This window comes from Rutidosis leptorrhynchoides, chromosome 2, assembly GCF_046630445.1.
Source record: "Rutidosis leptorrhynchoides isolate AG116_Rl617_1_P2 chromosome 2, CSIRO_AGI_Rlap_v1, whole genome shotgun sequence".
Taxonomy (NCBI): Eukaryota; Viridiplantae; Streptophyta; class Magnoliopsida; order Asterales; family Asteraceae; genus Rutidosis; species Rutidosis leptorrhynchoides.
Window position 1 is genome coordinate 517,591,019 of NC_092334.1, and position 16,227 is coordinate 517,607,245.

Genomic DNA, 16,227 nt, shown 5'->3' on the forward strand with positions numbered 1-16,227 from the left:
GAATCATATATTAAAATGACAAAGTGAGCATGATGCTCGGGAGGGCGACGAGGACGGCAGGCTGGCTATTGCCGTCGTGCCTGGGTGACGAGCTGGGCAACCTAGGACGATATCGCGTTGAGAATCACCTTATACTTATACTCGATGTTGTAAAAAACTCCGATTAATCCCATTACTCATTTTTAAGAGTAGTTCATTTGATTTTTCAAAATCTGTCTAATTAATCAATCAACGTAGGGTTAATGTGTTAAAATCGAATTTAGTAATCATAGTTGGGCAAAGTCAAAATTTGTCAACATTTTAACATGAATTTAAATAGAATTTAAAACCTTTGAACAAAATGAACGATTTTAAACAATTATGTTAGAGTATATATGTTTATGTTTACGGTTTTCTTTTATATCTACACATATAATTTTTTGAAATACAATATTTAAGTGTAGAAAGTATAATCCAATTAATCCACGATTCACTCTCGAATTACCGATTACTCTACTAAGTACCGACCGATTATTCCCGGAGTAGCGAGTTTCTGCAACATCACTTATTACTATTACATTTTAGTCTCTTCTGTATTAGTTTTGTCACTTTCAACCCTTTTGACTTTTAGACAACTAAGAACTTTCTCCCTTTGTTCCAAGCTCACTGTCACTAGACCAACAAATACCATTACCATTACCATTACCATTACCATTACCATTACCATACAAAAACAAAAGTACCAAATTTAGATAAATTCCAAAATCTCCTTCGTTAGGGTTTCTAATCTTTATGGAATTCTACTTTTAGAAGGTAATTTTATACTTTATTTCCGATTGCATATGTTTATCAATCTGATCACTTCGATTTCGCTTATTCTATATATAAATTTGTTGATCTAATGTTTTAATAGTAGTACCTACGGTTTCTTCAACCGATGCTTAGTTATCTCCGGTTAGATCGATTAATTTTGTTATTTTGTTGATTGAATTTCTACTGCTGTGATTTGTTATTTTGTGGAGATTATACTTTAGGTTATCTACCGTAACTTTGTAAGTTAATTGAATTTGTTGCTGATAATGCAATATGAAGTCTAAAAGGTTTGATTTGATTTTTCATGTTTGCTAAGCAAGGTGTATATATATATATATATATATAGGGGCAGCATCAATGGGGAAGTAACCAATCGGGGGAAGCGGGGGAAGCAAAATTTTTTTTTTATTTTTTTTTCGTTTTTTTTGAAATTTTTTTTTTTCGACATCAAGATCACACGAAAATATGAACATTTAGAAGAGACACTTCATGATGAATGTTATTATTTAGGCGGGAAAACGATCGACAAACATAACATTCAAGATAATATTGTTCGTGAAGAATATGAACGTTTTTTTTTCATGTTTTGTGAAGTAAAATTTAGCCCGATTTAGAGTTTAGGGTTTGGTGTTTTGGGTTTATTCCATAAACCATAAACCCAAAACACCAAACCCTAAACCCTAAACTCTAAACCGTTCGTGTTAAAAACTCAATCTAAATCCTAAATCTAAACCCTAAATCTAAACCCTAAACCCTAAATTTCTAAACCCTAATATCTAAACCCTATAAACCCTAATATCTAAACCCTAATATCTAAACCCCAATAGCTAAAACCTCAAAATACGCTCGAAAAACACGATAATTGATATATATTATTTCTTCGAGCGTTTTCCCGCCAAAATAAAAACATTTATCACAAAGTGTCTCTACTAAATGTTCATATTTTCATCTCATCTATAATGTTCGTGAACAAAGTTTTTTCAAAAAACGAAAAAAAAAAAAGTTTTTGCTTCCCCCCGCTTCCCCCCGAATGGTTACTTCCCTCTTGATCCTACCACTATATATATATATATATATATATATATATATATATATATATATATATATATATATTGAAAATTTGAGATTGTAGAATGTTTATGAGATCATTGATGCCAGCTAGAACATGATTATGATAATCTAGCATTTTGAGCTGATTTTATTTTATTTTATTTTTGTAGTCAGTCACTGGATATCTTTTATGATAGTTTTCTGTATCAAGATGCAGGGTTATAAATGGATTTGCTAGTTAAGTTGTGAACTTGTGATTGTCCATGATGGACATGGATATGTAATACAAGTGAAATAATTGTTACAATTATGGTCCTTACGTTTTCCATGTTTATATTCTAGGAATACAATAATATAATGGAGGACTCAACTGCCAAGACAATTGATTACCTTCGGGCACAATTGCTGGCCGAGAGATCTGTCTCAAGAACCGCAAAACAGCGAGCTAATGAACTGGCTAAAAGGGTTGGCTTAATTTCAAATTTGATGTTTGAAAACTTACTTGCACTCATATACACATATACAAAATTTCGTTAGTCTTTTCTATCCACAATTCCTCAAGTAATGTTATCTGGTATAGTTGATACATTAGGGTGGTGAAACGGGTGAGTCTGGCTTGTTGTCGTGTCAGGTTGACAAACAAACAATTATGGGTCTTTTCTGTTCTTGAAGTTCATAAAATAAAAAATGTTATCAAATATGTTTTACATAGAATGATTTAGGAGGTTAGGGGATATTTGACCTGTATATGCAGTTACCAATGTAAATATTTTAGGTTCATTTGTTTTAACAATCAGAGGAAAAATATAACCCAAATATAGCCATACATGGGTCTAAATTGTATTGTATATTATAATGTTGATGAGAATGAGAATCTTATCACGTTCTTCTGCATTTTGTAATTTAAAAAGGTAACGGAGTTGGAAAAGCAGCTGAAGTTTGTGTCCTTGCAAAGAAAGAAGGCAGGGAAGGCAACAATCGATGTTCTTGCTATTTTAGAGAGTCATGGCAGAAATGATCTTTCTGAACCGTTTGATTCGAGCACTGATCAAGAAGGAACGTCGAGTGATTACAAGGATGGTAATCATGTGGAAACATCAGAAAATGGAAAAGTTCGGGAAAGTGATATGGAAGGTTTTTCAGGTTCCGAGGTTGAATCTTCGTCGGTTAATGGCAGGAGCCTGTCATGGAAAAGCAGTAAAAATTCATCGTCTCGTTTTCTTGAGAAGAAGTACATGGATGCTTCTAGAAGAAGACGCAATAGTTTCACGTCAACGGGTTCCTCTCCGAGACGTGTTGGTAAATCTTGTCGCCAGATAAGACACAGAGAACATAGGTGAGCTTTCATTCTCGTCTATACTGGGATTCTTTATTTGAAGTTTTGAAATATATAATATGATCCATTAATTTTGACCCATCTGAAGTTTTGAACTGTTAATATAAACAGGAGGTGACAATTTTGACCCACTGATTCATGAATGGGTTGACTTGTTTAGACTTGGGTTGAGTTATATCTATAACAGGTCAAATGAAAAAACTAGCTAATAGGGGAACATGTCAAATGAGTTACTAGTCACTCAAAGTTTATCTATAAGGCATTTAACCTTGTAAATCCTTTTATTCATTGATTTTATAATTATAATTATTATGTAATGTATATATGCATGTTTACGTTAAAACCAGCTAAACGTCTTAATTCAACTTCAGTGTTGATATTATCAATTTAGATATAGGTGTAAATTTGATGACATATAGTTTTCCAGCTAATGCTGAATATCATAACATTTCTACTACGTTTTGTAATGCTTTAACAAATTCGTGTCTTTGAATATAAAAAATCACATGTTTCACCTATTTTATGTATAGAGTAATATCATGTTTTCAGACTGGCAAGATCGACAACATATTATTATTTATTTTATTATTTATTAATAAAATAATATCAAACTGTTGTGCCAGGTCAAGAGTAGATGGTTCTCAAAATGAGGATTTGACTAATGGTCAAAATGAAGACCCAGGGCGAACCAATTCAGAAGATGTTCAAAACTCTGCTGATGTCGGTGCTGATGTCGGAGCTGAGACCTCACTAGAAGAACTCGATATTTATGAGAAGAAAGATACATTGGAAGTTCCTACTGCTTTGTGTAACGGGCGCCCTGTTCAAGTTTATGAAACCGAAAGAGCCATGGAAAAAGCTTTAAAACATCAAGCTCAATTTATAGCGCGATTTGAAGAAGAGGAAAAGGCTCAAAGAGAATGGGAGGATAAGTTCAGGGAAAATAACGGATCACCGCCCGTATGTTCTCTTGTTTCTTACACATGCAAGTTACTTTTTTTTTATCTAAAACATAGTCTAAAGTTGGATTTCGATCCTGTCGATCTTGAATGGTTTCAGGATTCATGTGACCCTGGGACCCACTCAGACGTAACAGAAGAAAGAGATGAAAGCAAGGCTCCGGTCCTGGCTACGCCTCCACTTTGCTCTACTGACAAATTTGCCCCTGAAAGTCAAGAAATTGATGCCAACTTTAGTGAACAACCCAAAACCAACAGTGAACCCATACCAGGTCAAACGAACAGTTACGTGATCAGTGAAACTTCAGATATTCAAAATCGTCCATCAGACTTGCAGGGTACCTTCAGAAAATTCAGCCCAAATCAAGTTTCATCTTCTCAAGACAGTAGCTTGTTATATAACGAAGAACAAACTTCAGGTAAGTTGTATGAACCCACTATTGGAACTCGGGAAAATTCTGCCGAATTAGGATCTGTTCTCGAAGCACTTCAACAGGCAAGATTATCACTAAAACAGAATCTTGACAAATTTCCATTATTACAAAATGGTCCTCCTACTCCCACTTATAGATCCCAGGACAACTTCACCGTTCCTTTTAACTCTGCTGACCTTTTTAAGTTGCCAACTGATTACGAATACAGAGGAACCACACCTCGAACCAACTCGTTGACTTTTGATCCTAGATTAAGTTTGACTAAATCTAGCCCATATAGAGAACCCCTTTCTAGATCAGCTACTTCTTTGGATGATCGTTATCGCATGGTCCCCACCTTCCCGTATCATGAAACCATGCCCAAAGTTCCTAGACTACCCCCATCTAGCTCTATACCAAGATCCATTATGCCCCCGTCTGCCCTTGACCCAAGAAATGCTATGCACCCATCTGCGCGTGATCCAAGATTGGATGTGGGTATGCCCTCGTCTTCCCTTCATCCAAGATCAGGTGTGGGCCCGCCCGTTGATCTACAATTAGGCGTTGATCAGTCTGCGTTTGATCCAAGATTGGGTGATGGGCCATCTGTTGATCCACGATTAACAGGTGACAGGTACGCGAGGAGTGCTGATCGCTTGCACCAGAGTGCAGGACTACCACCGTATATAAGATACAGTTCCCTTCCAGGTGGTGACGTACCTATTCGAACTTGTTCCTTTTATGATGATTATACCAGACCAAGTACATAAAGAGTAAAATTGTACTATAAGAGTAAAATTGTAGTATGTATAACCGAGTTGTATAGTTATATTTGGTAGGTAAATGTGGTTTTTGTGGGGGGTTGATCACTAAATATAGTTATTCACTGTGTCAAGCTATAAACAAACCAATTGTATTGTATATCGTAGGCTGGTGAGATTGATCTATTCTTGTAGTTTTTTGAGGTTCTCTTTACCAATTTTATATATTTTCAATTTTTTTTTTATGATACTAAATATTATTATTATTATTATTATATTACTATTTAGTTTATTTTTAATATTAGAATTAGATTAGAAATAGAAATTAGATTGAGTAAATAAACGCGGAGAGAGTAACAATTTAAAATAAAAAGTGAGCCCAAAATGTTTGATATAGCTCAAAGTGGAAGGTTTTGTTTTTGTTAAAATTATTGCTTTTACTTTTGTTACTTAAAATTATTATTAAATTTAAGTTTAAAAAAAAGTTATAATATTAATTAAATCAAATTAGACTTGCAATAGAAAAATAGAAAAATATTTAATATTCAATATAAGCATAAAATAAAGTTACTTAACTAAGAAAAGAGTTGAACAAAATACAAAATCTCTCTAAAAATCAAAGTTTGTCAAAGTGTAATCTATTGACCGAAATTATAATTTTATGTTTTTTTTTTATTGATAAAATCGATAAACTTTATAGGATCTAGGGATTTCCATAAAAATAAAAACACCCTTCAAAAGAGCACACAATCAAGACTAGTGAAAGAAAGGAGGGGCAATCACCCCATTGCCCTAAATCTTCTTAGTAGCATTTGATTGTGATTATTTACCATTTTTCAACCTTATGTATGATTTGCCTTAAGTTCAATCATCTTAAGTTCAATCACAAGAATGCCCTTTCCGAATTCAATTTGAGGGTTTTATTTAAGAGCTTTCAAAGCTTTTATTTAAATGCTTTAGTAGTCAAAATCTAATTTAAGGGTTTCTATATATTTTATGACGTTGAAGACGATTTAACTCTTCTATTATAATGTTTTTCACTAATTACTCCTAAAGTTATATAGTATTTACACTTTAGTTCTTACACATGTTATACTTGATACAAAACTGAGATTTGATATTTTAGTAAAGTAATACAACACAACTCTTATCTTAGAATGTTTTAAACAGTATTGTATATTACAATTTTACAATTATTACAATATATGTAATAAAATGTATACAACGTTGAAATCTATACATAAAATTTTAATTAATTAATTAATTTATTGGCATTTATATCTGATATATTTCATATAAGTCTATTTATCGTTTATTTTATTATATATATATATATATATATATATATATATATATATATATATATATATATACATACTAGCCTTTAAGAGTCCGTGCGTTGCACGGCGACCCTTAATCAAACAAAATGGAAACGTACATGTTATATTAATTGACGGTATGATAAAGAGAGTATGAAAACTATTCTTGTAGATGAACTAAAGATAATATGTCTAAGTTTTTTTGCTTTACACATATCACATGTAAGGATTACAACTGTATGTGAACAAAAGCACTCATGTCGCTTCTATCCAACTCCATTCTTTACTATAATGATAGTTGAAATGTCCCGTTCTTATTGATTAAAAACGTTCCATATTAATTGATTTCGTTGCGAGGTTTTGACCTCTATATGAGACGTTTTTCAACGACTGCATTCATTTTTAAAACAAACCATAACCTTTATTTCATAAATAAAGGTTTAAAAAGCTTTACATAGATTATCAAATAATGATAATCTAAAATATCCTGTTTGCACACGACCATTACATAATGGTTTACAATACAAATATGTTACATCGAAATCAGTTTCTTGAATGCAGTTTTTACACAATATCATACAAACATGGACTCCAAATCTTGTCCTTATTTTAGTATGCAACAGCGGAAGCTCTTAGTATTCACCTGAGAATAAACATGCTTTAAACGTCAACAAAAATGTTGGTGAGTTATAGGTTTAACCTATATATATCAAATCGTAACAATAGACCACAAGATTTCATATTTCAATACACATCCCATACATAGAGATAAAAATCATTCATATGGTGAACACCTGGTAACCGACATTAACAAGATGCATATATAAGAATATCCCCATCATTCCGGGACACCCTTCGGATATGATATAAATTTCGAAGTACTAAAGCATCCGGTACTTTGGATGGGGTTTGTTAGGCCCAATAGATCTATCTTTAGGATTCGCGTCAATTAGGGTGTCTGTTCCCTAATTCTTAGATTACCAGACTTAATAAAAAGGGGCATATTCGATTTCGATAATTCAACCATAGAATGTAGTTTCACGTACTTGTGTCTATTTTGTAAATCATTTATAAAACCTGCATGTATTCTCATCCCAAAAATATTAGATTTTAAAAGTGGGACTATAACTCACTTTCACAGATTTTTACTTCGTCGGGAAGTAAGACTTGGCCACTGGTTGATTCACGAACCTATAACAGTATATACATATATATCAAAGTATGTTCAAAATATATTTACAACACTTTTAATATATTTTGATGTTTTAAGTTTATTAAGTCAGCTGTCCTCGTTAGTAACCTACAACTAGTTGTCCACCGTTAGATGTACAGAAATAAATCGATAAATATTATCTTGAATCAATCCACGACCCAGTGTATACGTATCTCAGTATTGATCACAACTGAAACTATATATATTTTGAAATCAACCTCAACCCTGTATAGCTAACTCCAACATTCACATATAGAGTGTCTATGGTTGTTCCGAAATATATATAGATGTGTCGACATGATAGGTCGAAACATTGTATACGTGTCTATGGTATCTCAAGATTACATAATATACAATACAAGTTGATTAAGTTATGGTTGGAATAGATTTGTTACCAATTTTCACGTAGCTAAAATGAGAAAAAAATATCCAATCTTGTTTTACCCATAACTTCTTCATTTTAAATCCGTTTTGAGTGAATCAAATTGCTATGGTTTCATATTGAACTCTATTTTATGAATCTAAACAGAAAAAGTATAGGTTTATAGTCGGAAAAATAAGTTACAAGTCATTTTTGTAAAGGTAGTCATTTCAGTCGAAAGAACGACGTCTAGATGACCATTTTAGAAAACATACTTCCACTTTGAGTTTAACCATAATTTTTGGATATAGTTTCATGTTCATAATAAAAATCATTTTCCCAGAATAACAACTTTTAAATCAAAGTTTATCATAGTTTTTAATTAACTAACCCAAAACAGCCCGCGGTGTTACTACAACGGCGTAAATCCGGTTTTACGGTATTTTTCGTGTTTCCAGGTTTTAAATCATTAAGTTAGCATATCATATAGATATAGAACATGTGTTTAGTTGATTTTAAAATTCAAGTTAGAAGGATTAACTTTTATTTGCGAACAAGTTTAGAATTAACTAAACTATGTTCTAGTGATTACAAGTTTAAACCTTCGAATAAGATAGCTTTATATGTATGAATCGAATGATGTTATGAACATCATTACTACCTCAAGTTCCTTGGATAAACCTACCGGAAATGAGAAAAATAGATCTAGCTTCAAAGGATCCTTGGATGGCTTGAAAGTTCTTGAAGCAGAATCATGACACGAAAACAATTTCAAGTAAGATTTCCACTCGAAATAAGATTGTTATAGTTATAGAAATTGAATTAAAGTTTGAATATGATTATTACCTTGTATTAGAAAGATAACCTACTGTAAGTAACAAAGGTTTCTTGATCTTGGATGATTACTTGGAATGGATTTAGAAAACTTGGAAGTAAACTTGCAATCTTGGAAGTATTCTTGATTTTATGAAACTAGAACTTTTGGAATTTATGAAGAACACTTAGAACTTGAAGATAGAACTTGAGAGAGATCAATTAGATGAAGAAAATTGAAGAATGAAAGTGTTTGTAGGTGTTTTTGGTCGTTGGTGTATGGATTAGATATAAAGGATATGTAATTTTGTTTTCATGTAAATAAGTCATGAATGATTACTCATATTTTTGTAATTTTATGAGATATTTCATGCTAGTTGACAAATGATGGTTCCCACATGTGTTAGGTGACTCACATGGGCTGCTAAGAGCTGATCATTGGAGTGTATATACCAATAGTACATACATCTAAAAGCTGTGTATTGTACGAGTACGAATACGGGTGCATACGAGTAGAATTGTTGATGAAACTAAACGAGGATGTAATTGTAAGCATTTTTGTTAAGTAGAAGTATTTTGATAAGTGTCTTGAAGTCTTTTAAAAGTGTATGAATACATATTAAAACACTACATGTATATACATTTTAACTGAGTCGTTAAGTCATCGTTAGTCGTTACATGTAAGTGTTGATTTGAAACCTTTAAGTTAACGATCTTGTTAAATGTTGTTAAACCAATATTTATTATATCAAATGAGATGTTAAATTATTATATTATCATGATATCATGATGTATTAATATATCTTAATATGATATATATATACATTAAATGTCGTTACAACGATAATCGTTACATATATGTCTCGTTTCAAAATCATTAAGTTAGTAGTCTTGTTTTTACATATGTAGTTCATTGTTAGTTTACTTAATGATATGTTTACTTATCATAATATCATGTTAACTATATATATATATCCATATATATGTCATCATATAGTTTTTACAAGTTTTAACGTTCGTGAATCGCCGGTCAACTTGGGTGGTCAATTGTCTATATGAAACCTATTTCAATTAATCAAGTCTTAACAAGTTTGATTGTTTAACATGTTGGAAACACTTAATCATGTAAATAACAATTTCATTTAATATATATATATAAACATGAAAAAGTTCGGGTCACTACAATAGTTGTAGTACCTTAACTGAAATCAATATTGCATGACTTTCCTGCTTAACTCCATTCCTCATTTCCATTCCTAAAAGATAACTCAACATTACTTTATCCTAATACCTGTCCAAAACAAAGTCGATTGTGCAATTATTATGAATAAATTGTGACACGACTTAGCATGTCGTTCAGAATTAAAAACAAAAAACAAAAACGGAAAAATATAATATTGATCTCTGGACCAAAAAGACGAATATATACCTTCTCATAAAAGTTCACTGACTCATTGTATCGTTGCGCATACATTCAGGTATTGGATACTAGTAACATCAGGTCCCACTTTATTAGTTCTAATCATCGACTGACAGAATCACAATGCACATCAAATATTATATTATTGAATTCCTTTTCTAGAAGCAAAGGGTTCAGAAAATAAGATAACAATTTTTTTTTATTGGGCATGATCGTCTTTTTATGCCCTGCATACGCTATGTGTCCTTGAATCGCATGACCCATTTTCCTCCGCGCGATGGCATGAAAATTTCATTGTTCTCTGAAACAATGTAATCAAGGGCACCCATAATTGAAGCTTTGTTTGCAATGGTCTTAGCTCTCCGGGTTTAAAAAGATCTTATTTATTGTAGAAATTAGGGAACGCTTTTATTAATGGTTGCAATGCCTCTTCAGCGAGTGCTAGGTCAAAGTCAGCTAAAAATTGGGTTTACTCAGAAAATCGGTCAAAACTTGGCCTAATCCCAGGATTGCTTAAAAATCAGTAAATATTGGTCAAAACTCGATATTTTATGGTTAAAATCATACTTGGTCAAAGTCAAACATGGTCAACATTCGAGTACTCCCTGAGATACAAAGAAGTCCCGACTGAGTACTCCCCGAGTAGCGATTATTCCAAACTTTGAAAGACTTCCGTCTCATATCACAAAACATCTATTAAAAGACTTCAGTCTCATATCATTATTACAGATATTAATTTGAGAGAAAACGGGTCAAAATGATAAAAGGCTGCTGAAAGTATAGGTTTATATTATTCTGAAAAATATTGCCTACCTGTGCTGTTACTTCTTTCCTTTTAAAAACCTTATTCAAATATTCATCAAAAAGAAGAAAAATGTATTAACAGGGCATATTTATATTCTACTAACGAATATAAGGTATAGGCTTAAAGGCTTTTATATAACAAAACTTGGAGGTTGAACTGCTTTTTTCGTTGCAGTACATGTAGAAAATAGTTTTCACCAGGTTACCTACAAGTTTGGATCGATTCAAGCTAGATTCAATCATGCAGACACTTCAATTGTTTCGAAAATATCTATGTAGTAATTAGAGATGAGGTAGAACACTTGATCAACGGTAAAACGTAGTTCCAAAACCTTCACCAACAACATCAAACATAAAGAAAATAATGTAAAAAAGATAAACCAAATAGAGGTGGTCATTGGTGATTACCAATTGGCAACACGGTTCTCCCGGTAGCCTACATAGGTGACATGGGACATACCTTCACGATTAAGTTGATTAAAACATCCGTCCGGTGGACTACACGATATCACATTGACTAAAGGTCATCTGCAACAACATACAAAATTTAACGCAAAAATCAAACACATTCTAGCCATCTGAACTTGTAACTCTAACAATAATTTTATTGTACATTAGGAAAATAAAAACTCTAATTCACTGATCAAGTATGTAAAATTGGTCAGAATTTTGAAATAACAACTGTAACTCTAACTCAGTGATCAACTATGAAAAATAAATCATATTGGTCAAATTTGCTAAGTAAAACTGGTCAACTATGAAAACTCAAACTGATCAAACTTGTCAAGCCTAAGTGGTGTACAACCTAATAAATTGTTATATTTAAAAGTGTATGACATTTTGTTTTAGTAAAAAGTCAAAGTGGTCAAATGAGTTAACAAAGAAAATAAGTCTTAAGTGAAGATTGACTATTATTATAGCATAACAAATTGCCTTGCAGTTACCTTAAAAAATGCATTTTGCTCTACACATATCCGGATCCTAGGGTTAGTTAAGTTGGAAGAAATTTGGTAAGTAAAAGTAGTAAAACATGCTACATAAAACTGGACATATATGCTGAGTGGAAGTGGTCAAATTTGTCGAAACAAAGTGATATGCAACCTGACAAAATGTTATGTATAAAAGTATATGTTATTTTGCTTAAGTAAAAATTAACCTTTCTACAGTATTAAAATATGACCCGTTTCTTGTAACTCATTTTGACACCTGTAAAAATAGTCCATGGCAACTACCTGACTCACTGCTATTTTAACATTTTGACACCATTTCTTGTAGCGAACCAATTCACAACCTGGTCGCATAAATAACTTAAAGACTATCCTATTCACAATTCACAACACATATTACAAATAAAAATAAGAAAACCATTCTATTCACAATTCACAACCATCGTTTTCACAATTCACAACACGTATTACAAATAAATAATTTAAAGGAACAACGAACCAATTCACAAACATCCTATTCAAAACACCTATTAGATAATAAAATGTTTCTTTAGTCCATAACCAAACAAACTATAGAAGTCTAAACAAACTTAAAATAAAAAAGTGAACAGACCAATCACTCAGTCATGTACAATATGATGATACTATGACCCCAAGTTTTATGAAGATGATAAGAGGGTCAGACTGACTCGAAGCACTTGTACTGCAGTTTTTTTTTAATTTAAAAATTGGTATACAAAATATACTAAAATCACAATATTTTTATAAGAATCTGTATTTGTAAATTTTAAGCTAAATTCTCATTTGTTTCGATAGATAATAATAATAAAGAAACCATATGAACCCGTGCACAAGTAAACGGGTCGATATTACCACCTCTAACAAATTAAAACTGAACTACTAACCTTTACAGCTCTAACCAAAGAAGTCAAGGTTCCATCTTTTCTCAAGAAGCAATTTCTTATTAAAGCTGCAACTTTGTAAGAATCAAAATATACAATAAACTTTATTAACCTACATAAAATAAAGTAAATGAACCATGCTTTGTAACTAATATAAGCTGAAGTACACAACCATTTGATGCAAGAGAATTTATGCAAGAGAAGTATCATCATATAGTTCAAGGAAAATTGATGCAATGAAAATTGACACTAAATGGTCAAGGAAAATTGATGCATCATATAGTCAAGGTACCATTTGGAAAATAGAAACCAAATGGTCTTAGTATCATCATATAGTTCAAGGAAAATTGACGCAAGAGAAGTATCACATGTTATTCCATATATAATTTTCTTAAAAATATTAGTTCACACAACGTCAGGTAATATACAAAATCAAAAGCATTAACACTAAGAAGCAAGTAGAATACCTCAAGTAAGGTTTAGAATTATAAACAAACCTGGTACCTCCTGTCTTCAATAAAAAAAAAAAATTTGTCCCCAAACGCACAAGATACTTTCTGATAAAGAGCTTCGTCAAAATCATAAAATTTATCGATCTGAAAATTCATCTATTTGGTGAATAACACTATTAGGTGAATAACATGATTATAAACTACAGAATAACATGATTAAGTTATGGATAAGTTACCTTAGATTCTTTTTCGCTGATTCCTTCAACAGTGCTGGCCATGATTAAAATTAATTGCTTCAAAGCTTATTTAATCGACTGAACCGCGAATTTTCGCACAAAACTTCAGCCGATTTTAACGAATCAACCAGAAACCCTAATTTTGAGCCATCACCTATCAATTACTGCTGTGAGAATGGCGAAGAAGGTAGGTGATCATGTTAATATATAAAATTTGTATGGTTATGTAGAGAAAAACGTTGTGAATTCATTGGTGATAGTAGAGACGCCTAATACGGCGGTATGAACGCATAATCGATGATGAAAAGGGTATGGGGGTTTTCACTTTTGAAGAGAGAGAAGGGGACGGTTTTTGCAGGTTGACGGCTTTTTTATTTATTTATTTTATAATTAGGCGAAATAATCATGATTAAGTGGTTGATTAACACGTGGATGTAATTAGCAAGAGTCATTAGCAGAGTGACACGTCAGCATTAACTTTACGCTTTGTACGCTTTGTAAAGTGTATATATATATATATATATATATATATATATATATATGGGCAGGATCAATGGGGAAGTAACCAATCGGGGGGAAGCGGGGGGAAGCAAAATTTTTTTTTTTTCGTTTTTTTTTCTGGCATCAAGATTACACGAAAATATGAACATTTAGAAGAGACACTTCGTGATGATTGTTATTATTTAGGCGGGAAAACGATCGACAAAAATAACATTCAAGATAATATTGTTCGTGAAGAATATGAACGTTTTTTTTCCCCATGTTTTGTGAAGCAAAATTTGGCCCGATTTAGAGTTTAGGGTTTAGGGTTTACGATTTGGTATTTTGGGTTTATTCCATAAAACCAAAACACCAAACCTTAAACCCTAAATTCTAAACCGTTCGTGTTAAAAACTCAATCTAAATACTAAATCTAAACCCTAAATCTATGTAGTGACCCGAACTTTTCCATGTTTATATATATTAATTGAGATTGATATTTACATGATTAAATGTTTCCAACATGTTAAGCAATCAAACTTGTTAAGACTTGATTAATTGAAATAGGTTTCATATAGACAATTGACCACCCAAGTTGACCGGTGATTCACGAACGTTAAAACTTGTAAAAAAAACTATATGATGACATATATATGGTTATATATATAGTTAACATGATATTATGATAAGTAAACATATCATTAATTATATTAACAATGAACTACATATGTAAAAACAAGACTACTAACTTAATGATTTTGAAACGAGACATATATGTAACGTTTATCGTTGTAACGACATTTAATGTATATATATCATATTAAGAGATATTCGTACATCATAATATCATGATAATATAATAATTTAAAATCTCTTTTGATATTATAAACATTGGGTTAACAACATTTAACAAGATCGTGAACCTAAAGGTTTCAAAACAACACTTACATGTAACGACTAACGATGACTTAACGACTCAGTTAAAATGTATATACATGTAGTGTTTTAATATGTATTTATACACTTTTGAAAGACTTCAATACACTTATCAAAATACTTCTACTTAACAAAAATGCTTACAATTACATTCTCGTTCAGTTTCATCAACAATTCTACTCGTATGCACCCGTATTCGTACTCGTACAATACACAGCTTTTAGATGTATGTACTATTGGTATATACACTCCAATGATCAGCTCTTAGCAGCCCATGTGAGTCACCTAACACATGTGGGAACCATCATTTGGCAACTAGCATGAAATATCTCATAAGATTACAAAAATATGAGTAATCATTCATGACTTATTTACATGAAAACAAAATTACATATCCTTTATATCTAATCCATACACCAACGACCAAAAACACCTACAAACACTTTCATTCTTAAATTTTCTTCATCTAATTGAACTCTCTCAAGTTCTATCTTCAAGTTCTAAGTGTTCTTCATAAATTCCAAAAGTTCTAGTTTCATAAAATCAAGAATACTTTCAAGTTTGCTAGCTCACTTCCAATCTTGTAAGGTGATCATCCAACCTCAAGAAATCTTTGTTTCTTACAGTAGGTTATCATTCTAATACAAGGTAATAATCATATTCAAACTTTGGTTCAATTTCTATAACTATAACAATCTTATTTCAAGTGATGATCTTACTTGAACTTGTTTTCGTGTCATGATTTTGCTTCAAGAACTTTGAGCCATCCAAGGATCCATTGAAGCTAGATCCATTTTTCTCTTTTCCAGTAGGTTCATCCAAGGAACTTAAGGTAGTAATGATGTTCATAACATCATTCGATTCATACATATAAAGCTATCTTATTCGAAGGTTTAAACTTGTAATCACTAGAACATAGTTTAGTTAATTCTAAACTTGTTCGCAAACAAAAGTTAATCCTTCTAACTTGACTTTTAAAATCAACTAAACACATGTTCTATATCTATATGATATTCTAACTTAATGATTTAAA

At 31.8% G+C, this 16,227-nt stretch overlaps 1 protein-coding gene and 1 long non-coding RNA gene across 4 annotated transcripts; one reads left to right on the forward strand and one right to left on the reverse strand.

Annotated features, from left to right (window-relative positions):
* Positions 1 to 683: 683 nt before the first annotated feature.
* LOC139892853 (uncharacterized) lies at positions 684 to 5,514 on the forward strand. The gene is made up of 5 exons (XM_071875983.1): positions 684 to 792; positions 2,185 to 2,307; positions 2,754 to 3,178; positions 3,802 to 4,138; positions 4,238 to 5,514. Exons 2-5 carry the CDS (start codon positions 2,200 to 2,202, stop codon positions 5,318 to 5,320), a joined length of 1,953 nt encoding a protein of 650 aa, XP_071732084.1. The 5' UTR covers positions 684 to 792; positions 2,185 to 2,199; the 3' UTR covers positions 5,321 to 5,514.
* Positions 5,515 to 10,208: 4,694 nt separating this feature from the next.
* LOC139892854 (uncharacterized) lies at positions 10,209 to 14,039 on the reverse strand. 3 transcript variants are annotated; one of them, XR_011774268.1, is made up of 6 exons: positions 13,779 to 14,039; positions 13,558 to 13,686; positions 13,094 to 13,164; positions 11,702 to 11,769; positions 10,447 to 11,573; positions 10,209 to 10,308 (listed from the first exon to the last, which is right to left on the reverse strand). It is a non-coding gene; the product is annotated as an uncharacterized lncRNA (long non-coding RNA). The 3 variants fall into 3 exon arrangements; XR_011774266.1 differs by having other exon boundaries at positions 10,447 to 11,769; XR_011774267.1 differs by having other exon boundaries at positions 10,447 to 11,769; positions 13,558 to 13,698.
* Between the last annotated feature and the right edge of the window lie 2,188 nt (positions 14,040 to 16,227).

Bases quoted from the DNA above. Each gene is read 5' to 3' on its own strand.
- LOC139892853 (XM_071875983.1), top strand. From the start codon at position 2,200: ATGGAGGACTCAACTGCCAAGACAATTGATTACCTTCGGGCACAATTG. The intron at 3,179-3,801 runs GTGAGCTTTCAT...CTGTTGTGCCAG, and splicing joins ATAAGACACAGAGAACATAG to GTCAAGAGTAGATGGTTCTC. The intron at 4,139-4,237 runs GTATGTTCTCTT...GAATGGTTTCAG, and splicing joins AAAATAACGGATCACCGCCC to GATTCATGTGACCCTGGGAC.